This window comes from Myiozetetes cayanensis, unplaced genomic scaffold, assembly GCF_022539395.1.
Source record: "Myiozetetes cayanensis isolate MyiCay16 unplaced genomic scaffold, myiCay2020 scf4, whole genome shotgun sequence".
Taxonomy (NCBI): Eukaryota; Metazoa; Chordata; class Aves; order Passeriformes; family Tyrannidae; genus Myiozetetes; species Myiozetetes cayanensis.
The window spans coordinates 35,187,809-35,200,291 of NW_026087631.1; the positions used below are offsets into that span (position 1 = coordinate 35,187,809).

The 12,483-nt window shown below is 42.1% G+C and overlaps 1 protein-coding gene across 3 annotated transcripts; it reads right to left on the bottom strand.

Annotated features, from left to right (window-relative positions):
- Positions 1-3,037: 3,037 nt before the first annotated feature.
- Positions 3,038-11,896, bottom strand: FAM151B (family with sequence similarity 151 member B). 3 transcript variants are annotated; one of them, XM_050329784.1, is made up of 6 exons: positions 11,837-11,882; positions 11,438-11,563; positions 10,134-10,299; positions 7,777-7,994; positions 6,138-6,273; positions 3,038-5,164 (listed from the first exon to the last, which is right to left on the bottom strand). In XM_050329784.1, exons 1-6 carry the CDS (start codon positions 11,853-11,855, stop codon positions 5,014-5,016), a joined length of 816 nt encoding a protein of 271 aa, XP_050185741.1. In that variant the 5' UTR covers positions 11,856-11,882; the 3' UTR covers positions 3,038-5,013. The 3 variants fall into 3 exon arrangements, with proteins under 3 accessions (XP_050185741.1, XP_050185742.1, XP_050185743.1); XM_050329785.1 differs by lacking the exon at positions 11,438-11,563 and having other exon boundaries at positions 11,837-11,896; XM_050329786.1 differs by lacking the exons at positions 11,438-11,563; positions 11,837-11,882 and adding an exon at positions 11,154-11,354.
- Positions 11,897-12,483: the final 587 nt, after the last annotated feature.

The window sequence follows — 12,483 nt, forward strand, 5'->3', positions numbered from 1 at the left end:
GCTGCCTCTATGCAAAAAAATGGGCACAGTTACTTAGATTTAATCCAATATAGCTCAATTTGTGCAAAGCATGGTGTGAGAGAGGCTCTCTCCATCTGCCGGAAGCTTCCTGTGGTTCCACTAGTGGAGATGCTCTTGTGCTATCTTTGAAGCCCTTAATCCATGACATTTCCCAGCCACCCCTGATGTTCTTTTCAGTGAAGAACGGTCAGCACGACCGGAGTTGCTAATGTTAGAACCCCTCACTTCCTGAGGCACCCGAGATGAAAAACAACAGACCTTTCAGGTTCCCTTTTTGCCTCTGGGCACAGAAAACACCAGGGCTGAGAGCCTCCCCTTGCTCGTGTTGGAAGCTGTGGCTTCCCACCCCTCATCTGCTGATGAAAAAGCAGCAAAACTCATCTGCTCTTACTCTCAGTCACTGTCACATCACAGTCATAAAGCCCTTCAAACATGGAAATTACACAAAATGGCAGTGACACTGATGTGATCAGTGTCCCCATGGATGTCAGTGACAGCTCCACTCAGGCACACAACTGATAAGAAAATGGATTTTAAATCCACATGGTAAGTTTAGAAAAGTGAAACACTTTTAATTTTAACTTGTAGTTTTCATTTGCTCTGCAAAACGCTGTGAAACTCTACAATGAAAATGAAAGTAACTTCTAAGCAAATAGTGGCCGCCTCTCAAAAGGCGGTGATTATATGAAAACTCCCATTATTTTGGTTTGAGAGATTTAAGAACAGCAAGTCACTACACAAGAATGCCGTAAAACAGTTTTCAAGGTTGTGGTTAAGGTACAATGTTCAAAGTACAGTTTTCAAAATATCCTTCCCTGTACATTTTATTTGTCTTTGCTCTTAAGGAGCAATTGCTTTGTTTTGATCTTTGTCTTTTACAATTACACAGCACTTCCAAAAGAATATTGCCATAATTTGATGCAACTACACAAGAAAAATAGTAAACTAAAGCAGTCATTGAAGTCCCTCTTTTTCCTCATTAATCCTGAGTAAGACCTTCATCTCTCTGCATCTGATATGCAGCTCAGCTAATTAATTTTCCAACTAAACCCAGGCATTTATAACTAAATGGATTCTTACATTTTCAACCTAGAGTAACTGGCACTACAGTATCTTCAAGATCAGGTTGCATAAGGAAACACCTTAAGAAAATTCAGTGTTTTTCAGAGGGAAAAGGATAAAATTCCAATTTTCATCACTAACTGTTCTGACAAAACACCCAGGTATTAATATTTTGAAAGACAATATGTCTTTTAGCCCTATACACAAGATAACCTTTTTAAAACCATATATATATGCAAAATTCCTGTTCCTCAGAGGTCACCTGTTACCTGAGACAGGCGTTTCCTGGCTGATGATGCACCACAGCTACAGATCTGATGTCAGTCCAGGACTTTGTCCCAAGCAGAAGAACCCCCAAATTTCTGTTCAACCATTTAAAAATCATGCTAAGATTTTACACAGAACACCAAAGATTTTTTTTTCTTCTAATTGTACACAGGCCACTTTATTCCCCAAATTTCTGAAATCCAGACAAAGAACCATGTCAAGGAACTGTAATTAATTCCTGTATTTTGCCCCAAAGGCATCAGCAGTTTTTTCAACCCTCTCTCTCAAAAATGAGACCATTGTAAAGTATAAACCTGACCTGTAAAGTATTTTAAAAACACGATAATGAGAACACCTTTTAAAACACACACTTTAATTCTGCTTGGACAGATCCTCACTGAGATTATGAATCTCTGCATGCAACTTTTTCCAGTACAATTATGAGAGAAACCACAATCAGGAAGTGGAAGCAACTATGACAGAAGGATCACTACAAAATTCAAGGGAATTAAGCCAAAGTATCAGGATATTAAAAACCAACACAGAATTGCCCCCAAAATTTAGATGTTCACATTTCAGAAGATCATAAAGTACAATAGTTGGAATTTTACTGGAAGCAAACAGACACTGCTGTAACAAAAAAATGAGCAAATTGAAAAATAAATGTCTGTGAGCATCAAAATACAACAACACTGGTTTTCAATTACAATTTCAAAAAATTAAATTTGTGATAGAAAAAGAAAAAATTATCTAATTAATACAAGTTTATGGATAAAAAATGTTTCTTTAAAAAATTGTCCAAACACTTCATAATACTCCTTATTATATTAGTAGCTTTAACCTTATCATTTATATGATATTAAATGCTTATTAAAATGCTCTCTGAAAATTGAAATTTTTAATCAAGACATTTTAGAACACTGCAATCTATGGAAAAGCCCCATGAATGTTGGAGTTAATGTAGGGTACAATTCATGATACTCCAATAGGTTCTCCGTAACCTTTAAAAACCAACCAAATAACAATGATTTTTCATTCCCCAACACTGCAATTTTTTTTCTTTTCCCTTAAAGAAAAGGACAGGACCATTCAACAACCAAGTTATTTAAAGAGTTAGAAAGACTCTCAGTGTAATTTCAGTTTTCATTTGATGTTTTCAATTGAAAAAAAGGATGGGTTTTGTTGGGGGGTTTTTGGCTTTTTGAATGAATCCTGAAGAGGGAGAGAACATCAGATGGAGCAACACATTTGAAAAATGTGCCTTTGGGGGCATTTTCTTTGATTCCACAGTACATTTAAACAACCAGAAAATAGCCTGTGCTTTGCTCCCACTGCTTCTGTGTCATGACAGGACACAGCTGGGTCACTGTGCAGGACACGGTGACATCTCTCTTCCGTACCATGTTATTTTATCTGTTTACTAAGGTCCTTCAAATTCACAGAGAAACACAAAGCTTAAAGTGCACTTGCAGTAAATTACAAACGTTTGTATAATACAAGGAACAGATCCCTGACAGAAAGTAAAAAAAAAAAAAAAAAAAAAGAGAAAAAGGACAGCCATATCTAAAACAACATAGACCTGCTCTCCAACCAGAATAAAACCCGGCTTCATCTCACCATTACTGTCTCACTGCAGCCTCACAAGTAAATAGTTTTATTTTAGGAGAGCATTTGAATAAACACAGAGTTACAAATTTAAATGAATTTATTTATGTGCAACTCAGACCAGACTGACATAAACAACTTCACAGGGAACTAGCAGAGATCCGTGGGTAAAAAATACATACAGAAATATAGATATGTAGGAAAATCCATACAGAAATTCACCACATAGCCAAACTCTTCTGTCTTCACAGCAATGGTTCATAGAACTGATTCCTAGTATTTGTTTAATCTAGTTTTACATGTCTTAAATTAATGCTGCCTACATCAATTTTCCTGGTAATCCAGATGTCTTCTTTTAATTTTATCTGAATATCCCTGTTTATTCACATCCTCAGATATTACTCAGAGATATTTCTTCCTTAAAAATACTTCTAGCAATTGCTGACATTTTTTATTCAATAGTTTACTGAGTTTTAACAAATCCCAGTACTTTAGGTGGGAACTGATCAGTGGGAAAAAGGTTTCTAAATAACAAAAAAGTCTGTGTGTGTAGACCCAAAAAGGCCTAAACACTGAGAGATGAAATTCCCTAAGTCAGTGAATGCAACTGCCTGCAAAAAACTACAGCTGAAAAATAAGTACCTTCTCTGAACTCGTTAAAGGAATGGCAGTTGCAAACCTGATCCTTTGGTGATTATGGCCACTCACTTTGCCTGGTGGAGTACATTCAATGAAGTACTTTGTTTAACTGTCCCAAGTAGAAACAGATAGTTTCTTCCTTAAAAGGAAAAATGTTTGCTAATTTTACCCATGTATGCCTTAGTAGGTAGCAAAAATGAGGAAGGCTCTACTCCTCAATAACACAGAACAGTTATTAGATGGAGCTGTCAAAGGAGCCATGGGTAACAGCAGGGAGTCTTGAATTTTAGTGACTGTGTGAAATCACCATGTTTCAAAATTTAGGATTAGGAAATGTAACTAATTTTTCTATCACAGCTGTACCAGGGCTACGTAAGAATCAAAAACTGCTGTAATTAACTGCAGCACTAACAGCCTGTAAAGTGTTGCGTTCAACGTCCAAATCAAGCCAGTTCCCACAGGAACCATGTGAGAGGAATGGGAATAGGAGGACAAGAAGACACAGCATCAGGGCATCAGCTTTTAGCCAGAAATCAAAACCTCCTCTGTCACTGTGGAAGCAATCTTTGTTTTTGTTTGTATCATTTGTAATGTCTGGCAGAGGCAACAACACAGAGGTGGTGCCTCAGTCCGAGTGAATTCTGAGGGCTGCAGAAGCAAAAGGGGCAAAACAAATGGTTTAAATGAAGCAGGTCAGGCTCTTCCTGCAGTGGTCAGCAGGGTTTTCGCTTTTCTCAGAGAGAACTTCCACTTGTGAAAATTTGTGAAGTCTTGTCAGTTAAAGGGATGAACAAAAATCAGGACAACACACAAAATACCTGCAATCACAGAAATGAGCTGTTTTTGCTGCAATCACTGATCTCCCTGCAGCTCCTTTGCTCTCTGGCTGCCAGAGCCACAGCAGGGGAACATCTCACACACAACTTCTGAGATTCCAAGCCCTTGAGAGAGGCACCAGCACTGCTCTGTCACAGCTCAGCTCTCTTGACTGTGTCCGACATGCTCCTCACTGGGACCCCTCCCTGTGCTCTGGGCCAGGTCAGGATCCCCCCGGGGCTGTCCCAGCCCATCCTGCAGCCCCCTCCCCACTCCCACCCAGCCCTGCTGTAGGGGCACAGTGACCACAGGGTACAGATCCCCACCAGGGCTAATTCAGTACAAACAGCCCTTCTCCCCTCCTGGGTTGTGGAGCCCCCAGGATCCCACATGGGGAGGAAGGAACACTGAAGAAAGCACTGGATTTCTGTTTGAGAAGCCTTTTCCCTAGTGTTGTACAAAATCTCCTCCAGTAACCAGAAGTGTGCTCAATACGGTTCCTCTGGCAAGGAAAATGCATTTCTCTGAACAAGAAATCCTCACATTTAAAGGAAATTACAATATAAAGCATTGTAACGTCAGCCATTGACTGCTTTGCATTTACTATTCTATTCCAATGACTTTTTTGAATTCAGAATTTTGTGGCTCGAAAATGTCATAATAAACCCTACTTTTATCAAAGTTTTCTCGGATGGAAAGTAAATCCTCCACAGAATATATATCATCCTTTCCTGTCCAAACAGTGAGGCTGTACCTACATGCAAAAAAAAGGGAAAAAAGCAAAAGAGAAAAAAGAGTGTATTAAGATAAAGCACATAAATCAGAAAGACATTGCACTAATAAGCTCCTAAAAATATTCACAACGATGATATCTCAATTTTAGAAATGTAATTAAATACGAAAAACTGCAATCCCTAGAACAATTTATCTTCAATTTATCTGTGTGAGTGTTGTGCCAAAACAAGCAAGTAGTTAAATAAAAAATCTTGGGCAGATATACAGCAAAGACATTACCAGGCTGAGCATTTAAGGTCTGGCAAAGTAATCAATAGTCACAGGCTGAGCTGCAGAACAGGAAACAGGATGCAGTCCCAGACATGGGTGATTGTCATGCTCTGTTCTGCCGCCTCAGTGATATGCAGTGATGCCATCTGATTAACTGAATTGTCATTAATTGCATGTAACTTTTAAAAAAACCTGAAAATCTCCACATCAATCACAGAGAGCATTACTCTCCACAATCTCCTCATGACATATACTTAATTTCCCCCTTTGTTTAATAAAACTGTATTACTTTAAAATATGGGTAAATCAGAATTTAGTTGTATGTCAGCAAAACTGGCTCAGGAATTTCTGTCTTCTAAAAAACCTTGAGTTTTATTCTGAGGTGAAAGAGAAAATCCTAATATTTCAGTGGGAATACTGCTTGTATCCAATGTGGACATATTTGAGACTGACACAATTCATAAGACATACTCTTAATGCAGTAATGTTCTGAAATTAATTCTTACTGTAGGTAATGAAAAAGAAGCCTTTGGAAACTTACTATTTTACAGAAATTAACAATGACCAATTCTGTCAAATGAAACAAAAAGAATGTGAGAGCTGAAGGAATTAAAGAACTGAAAGAGAAAATATTTCCAATGTCACTGGGATAAGTGTTTTGTATTTAATTTAAAAGGGGTGTTTATAACAGGAGAGGTGGGAATGGAGGGCCCCAGACCAACCTGTCCGACTGCTGGATCAGCCAGCGGAGAGCAGGGAGGGAGTGCGGCACTAGCACGGCCCTGACTGGGAATGTCACTGGCTGGGACAAGGACTGGCACAGCCGGGACATCTCCTCCACCATCTCCCACTCGTACCCTGCAGGGAATAACAATGGATTGAAAAAACCCTTCACAAACAACCCCTACCCAACCCAGAACTTGAGAGTGACACAAAATGAGCAAAGTCAGGGACTGGCGAAAATCATGGAATTCTGAAAGGAAATTTCCAGATGATTCTAAGCAAAAATAACCCCAGAGGAGAAAGGCAATATTAACATGGGAAAATAAAATGATTATTAAAACCTTCCTCTGCAGTAGCTGCACTGTTATTTCACATATAGCTATAGAATATGATGTGTTTAAATTTGCTGCCACTGGCTCCGGTATGGACTGGTCTGACATTGACAGGGAACCTCTAGAAACAAAAACAGGAAGGGAAAATTAGGGAAAAAAATTGAATTAACCCCATAGGACTGAGTTATACACAAACAAAGCACACAAAACATTCTGTGCTTAAAAAATGTGAACATCAAGCAATCTAAAACACTCAAAGTGCCTCTGCTGAGATTTTTACAAGCACTGCAGTTACTTAAAATATGACTTAACTGTTCTTTTGTTTCCACAGGTTATGAAAATCTTATAAACAACAGTTAAAATTTTTTTCTCAATTACTCATAAGCAATGTGTGATTGGAAAGAATAAAAAAGCATCAAATATTAAAAAAATAGGTTTTTTGGACAGCAACCTTTTGTTGAAATCAGTCAAATGAGCTGTTTTTCCTAAGTCTTACAGTATACCCTTAATTAGTATTACCGTAAACTGAAAATTAGAATAAAGAGAACATTAAATGAATTTTAAAATGTTACTCAGTATTTCCAATGCATATTTCCACCAACATTTTCCTGCGCTGAAAATATTTGAGAGAAAGCACTGAACAGTTTAATAAAATTACTGTGTATCATACAACAAAATACTAAATCTTGCTAAAGAGGAAGCAGCAATTGGAACAGCGCATAATTCTGCCTTGGTGGCCACAGACAATACTGGTGGGGACCCTGTTGATCACAATGAAAATTACAAGAGGAATCCTGTGAAAAGGACCCAAAAATAATGAAAACTGGAAAATTCACTGCAAAAATTCAATTATTCAACAGAAATGAAGACAAGTTTAACTAACAATCTGGTTTCAGCAATCAAAAGAAGCACAACCAGGGTTTTAAATTCCTGGATAGTCTGTTTTATCTCAGGAAACATGCCAGAATTCCAATTACCAAACCAATCCTCCAAGGATTCAGGGAGAGACCTATCTGAAACGGGCTAAGGAGTCTGTCTCCCAAAACTCCTCAGTGTGTGAGAATGAGCTGAAGAACAAAAGAGTTTATTTTAACAATAAAAAGATCAGATTTTTACACAGCCCAGTTGCCAGTCCAACACTGAGGTAATTGCAGGATTGTGCCGCATCCCACACACCAGCAAAGGAAACCATTCTCATGTTGTTCACTATGAGTTTCAAACAGAGGATGTTGTGGAGCTTGTGCTGAGTCAATTAAGAGACAAATGTGAAGGAAAGCAGCAGGGTGAGGCCCGGCTAGAGCTGTACCTTGGCTGTGGTGGTGGCCATGCCAGCCTGTGGTCCAGCCCAGGGACAGGGTGATGTCAGGGAAGGTTGAGGTGACGGTGCTGAGGATGCTCTGGGCGTTCAGTGCTGGGCGGCTCCCACCGGGCCCTGCAAGGATGTCCCCGTTGATCCACACGGGTCTCCTCAGCTGCTGCTCCACCTGCCCCAGCAGCTCCAGGGACGGTCCCACGGCATCCAGGCTGTGCAGGAGCACAGGGGGAATCAGGGAATGCACAGCATAGGCAGAACCGTCCTGCTCAGACACTGAGTGACCTAACAACCCTCTGCCAGCAGGGGACTTGTCCTGCACCTCTCAAAACCCCATTTCACCACCCCCCTGCTCCCAGAACCTCCTGGTGAGGAGGGTTTTAACAAAGAAAGCCACCACAGGTTCCAACAATTCTGTTTAATGAGACCTGAAAGCCACACATACTGTAAATATATTTATTTTATTTATATATATTCCTGTGGTTTATATCCAAGGGGTGAAAGTAATCTCTTCCAACCTTAACCACACTCAGTGTTACAAAGATTTCATCACTATTTCGGATCCAGACTGAAAGTTACCTTCACACCTGTGCAAGCCAATGCACCCATACTAGGAGAATAAAAACCCCAAAACGGAACATTTTCAGGCAACTAAAAGAGTGAAAGGACACCCATTTGAGCATTTTATGCCTGGTCAGGATTTTCCCTACAGTTCAAAAGTGTGGCAGCACAGAAAAGTCTGCCTGTCAGATGTTCACCCTTACACCTAATTATTAAATTATTCAATATGAGTTGTCATTATTTGAGAAACCAGTGCAGCACACCTCGTAAGCATTTAACAAAATCTAAAGTCATGTATTCTGACTGTTCTTTCAAATTAAAAGAAAAAGCACAAGTAGCTTTTTCTATCTCTATCCCACAAAAACTTTCAAAGCACCAATACTGTGGAAAGGAAGGAGATGTGGAACAGTGCGGAAAAGGAACGAATGCCAAGAAAACCTTTTTTTTCTCTTACAGCACATGAATTAACACTCTATAAAACATTCAGAAATTTAAAATCATTATAGCCAGAGCTCTCATATTAGGTCAGCTCTAAAGCCAACAACTCTCCCCTGAGCTGCTTGTATAATAATTTTGTATATTTTGTATATTTTAACTTTTGCATAATGGTAGGAATTCCACCCAATGCTTCCAGCCGGGATGAGCTCAAGTCTTGTAGGAGAAAAATTAGCAATGGCCTGAGTTAATGTGTGGGCTTCAGCTTTTCTCACACTGTCTGAGGCCAGGACAGCTCACATCTGTCAAGGACAGTGAAGAACCTTCCTTTATACTACAAAGTATAAGGAATTGTAGAGAGAAAAAAGCCCAAAGCAGCATCTCTTGAAATAAACAACAACACAGAAAAAAAACCCCAAAGCAAACATCAAATTCTGTTATCACTCATTTGACTCCACCTGCACTGTGTAATGTATTTTTAAGTGCTTTTATACAATTAGACTTTTATAATGCAGCATACTTTTAAAAGCTTTTTTTAAATCATTGCAATTGGCTGTAAACTCTTTGTGGAAAACCTAAAAATAGGTGGTTTTAAAATTAATTTAAACAATAATTAAAATCGAAAAAAAAAATCCTCAAACCCACAAGAAATAAACCCAAATGCCTACTTCGCTTTTTTCTCTTCCCTACCCAGAGGGACATACACAGATTCTGTAACAATAAAGAGATTTAGCCTGCCCACATATTTTGCATTTTCAAGAACTTTTACATGAAAATAGTGACTGTGTTACAGAGAATCACATTTTACAACTATCTATTGGAGTTTTTTGCACTTCTGTAGCACAGTTAGGCCTTGATGAAGCATTTTGTAATTTTGTGCCAAAACAGACTTTGCACATGGAAATTCAGACAAAGCCGAAGTAAGGAGCTGCAGAGGTGAATGTCTGGAAATCACAGCTTATTTCCATCTCTTCCAAGGCTATCTCACAGTGTAGTTTCCATTCAAGACAATGAAACAGCTAATGGTTAAAATTCTGAATGAACCTCTGAAAACCTAGTTAATAAATGAGGCCAAAGATAGGAGCCTTCCAGAGGGACACCACCATTTCCCTCTTCCCAACAGAAAAATTCAGCCCAAAGTAACTAAAAAAATCATTATTTGTAGTTCAAAACACTTTCAAAGCTTTTGTTCTTGTGAGCCATTTATTAACAGGGATGATGTTTCCTCATTTCCTGCTCAGGAAGGAATGCATCACACAAAATGGTGCAATACGAAAAAGTCTGGTCAACCATCACCTGTTAAACTGTTAACCAGTAAGACTGCAAACAACATAAAAATCTTTTTGTGGAGATACCTTTTAAAATCCAGCTTGATGCCTTTATTGGTGTTGACCATCTGTGTCAGCCACTCCTTCAGTGTGATGTCACTGTCTGTGTCAGGGGGGTGAGCCAGGATCGGGTCTCCCTTCCCTCCCTCCCCACCACGGAGGAGAACATCAGCTTCCACCATGTGCACATCGCCTGTGGAGGGTAAAATTGAAGCTCTAAGGTGCAAATCCAACAGTTTCAGTGTCTGCTTCACAGTAACAATCACTCAGCAAGTACTTCCCACACCAGCCTGTGTTCACTTACTCCACACAGGCCAACCTCAGTGGGAACTGCTGTCCGTGACATGAAAGATGCATTTCTCTTGGTACTTCACTCACAAACTCTTTAGAGATTTACAAGCATGTGAAAATTGATTTTGTAGATACACTTGGCCGAGTAATCTCATGGACTTTGTTTCATCAGAGAAACAGAAAAACGGATATCCGGCATGTGAATCTACTCTTGTTAAATTTCAGATCTTTTCCTCTCAAAACAGGGTTCCACACACATACTTTCAGGGTAAAGATGAGCACAGGATTTAACACTGGCAGAGACTGAGCACTCCCCTTGTCTCACTCTCAAACCTGACCAGCCCACCTCAGCCAAAACTTTAAAAACAAGTCAGCCAGCCAGGAAAATGGGAGCTGAAAGACAGAAGAGTGGGAGTCTTAGGAATGCTGCAAACTCTAGACAGTAGCTTTGTATAACGAGTCTGGGCAATGCTACCAGCTTTGCAGAGAATCTAATGCATACAGTTCCTTAGACTGGAATACTAATAGAAAAGCTAGTAATGATATTCAAGAGAATGCCCATTACATATGGAATTACATAAATATTTCCCAAATATTCACACAAATTTAGATAAAATTCCCTGCTGCCCGGACTGGGACATCAGGGATTTTCTTATTCTACAATTCCCTTACAGGAGGGTGGAGGCCGGGGTGGGGGGAGGTGTCGGGGTCTGCTCCCAGGGAACAAGGGACAGGACAAGAGGAAATGGCCTCAACCTGTGCCAGGCGAGGTTTAGTTCAGGCCTTGGAAGGGGCTGCTCAGGCCTTGGAAGCGGCTGCTCAGGCAGGTGGTGGAGATCCCATCCCTGGAGATGTTCAGAAGGTGCGAGTATGTGGCATTTGGGGACACGATTTATTGGGTCCGGTGGTGCACGGCCGAAGTCTGGATGCGATGGTTCGGGGGGCTTTTTCAACAGTAATGACTGAGCAGGGCAGGAAAGCGAAAGCAGAAGGGAGAAAGGGGAAAGCAGAAGGGCTGGCAGGGCCAGTCCCGCACTCACTCCGCGCGGCCGCGGCCGCCCGGGCCCTGCTGTTGGCGGCGTGGAACCAGCGCACGGCGGCCCCGTCCCGCGCCGCGATGAGCCCGCAGCGCAGGAAATGGTCCACGGGCCACTCGCTCCAGGAGCCTGCGGGGACAGGGGGCGACCCTCAGCACCGGGACACGGGGGGACACGGCGGGACCCTCAGCACCGCCTGAGACCGCCCCGGCCCCGCCTGAGCTCCCCCACTGCGGGGCCTGGGGCAGTGCAGCCCCTGTGCCCGCTCCCCACCGGCGGCTGATGCAGCCCCTGTGCCCGCTCCCCACCGGCGGCTGATGCAGCCCCTGTGCCCGCTCCCCACCGGCGGCTGATGCAGCCCCTCTGCCCTTGTCCCCCGCCCACAGCGCCGCCATCGCTCACCTGCAGCCCCGCTCGCCATGGGGGATTGGGCCGCTCCGGCAGCGCCACCGCCTCAGCGGGGCGGGACCGGGCAAGGCAGGGCGGGGGAAGGGGAGGGAAAGAAACGGGCAGCACGTCCTGGGCCGCACCCCTGGGGCCGACAGTGTGCCTGCAAAACGGGAGTATTTCAACGTTCCTCTAAATTAGAATGTTCTTTGGTGTTTGGTGTCCGTGTACTTTCCTGATCAGCAAAAAAAGAGACCGGGTCAGTGGGACAGGCAGAGGCTGCATCCCTTAGAGAAGGACATCCTGGAACTCACCAGCCATAAGGGCGCAGTAAAGGATGTCCTCAGGACGAGAGCCACAGTCCTAAAGTGCGCCAGGGAAGGTTGTACATCAGGAGGAATTTCTTCCTGGAAACGGCTGTCAGGCATTGGAAGGGGCTGCCCAGGGAGGTGGTGGAGTCCCCATCCCTGGAGGTATCCCAGGAACGTGGCACTCAGTGCTCTGGGCTGGGTGACAAGGTGGGGACCAGGCACAGGATGGACTTGACGGTTTGGGAGGCCTTTTCCAACTTGATTTGATTCTGTGTGAAATGAAGATGCTGATGTGTGCTTATGTACACGTTGCTAACTGGCAAAATACTCAAGGTGTGTGTATCCTGTGGC

What these genes read in the sequence shown, in the direction of transcription:
- FAM151B (XM_050329784.1), bottom strand. An exon ending in GGCGGCCGCGGCCGCGCGGA is followed by an intron (nt 10,300 to 11,437) that starts GTGAGTGCGGGA and finishes TACCCTCCACAG; the next exon opens with GCGATGTGCACATGGTGGAA. An exon ending in TGGCCACCACCACAGCCAAG is followed by an intron (nt 6,274 to 7,776) that starts GTACAGCTCTAG and finishes TATTCCCTGCAG; the next exon opens with GGTACGAGTGGGAGATGGTG.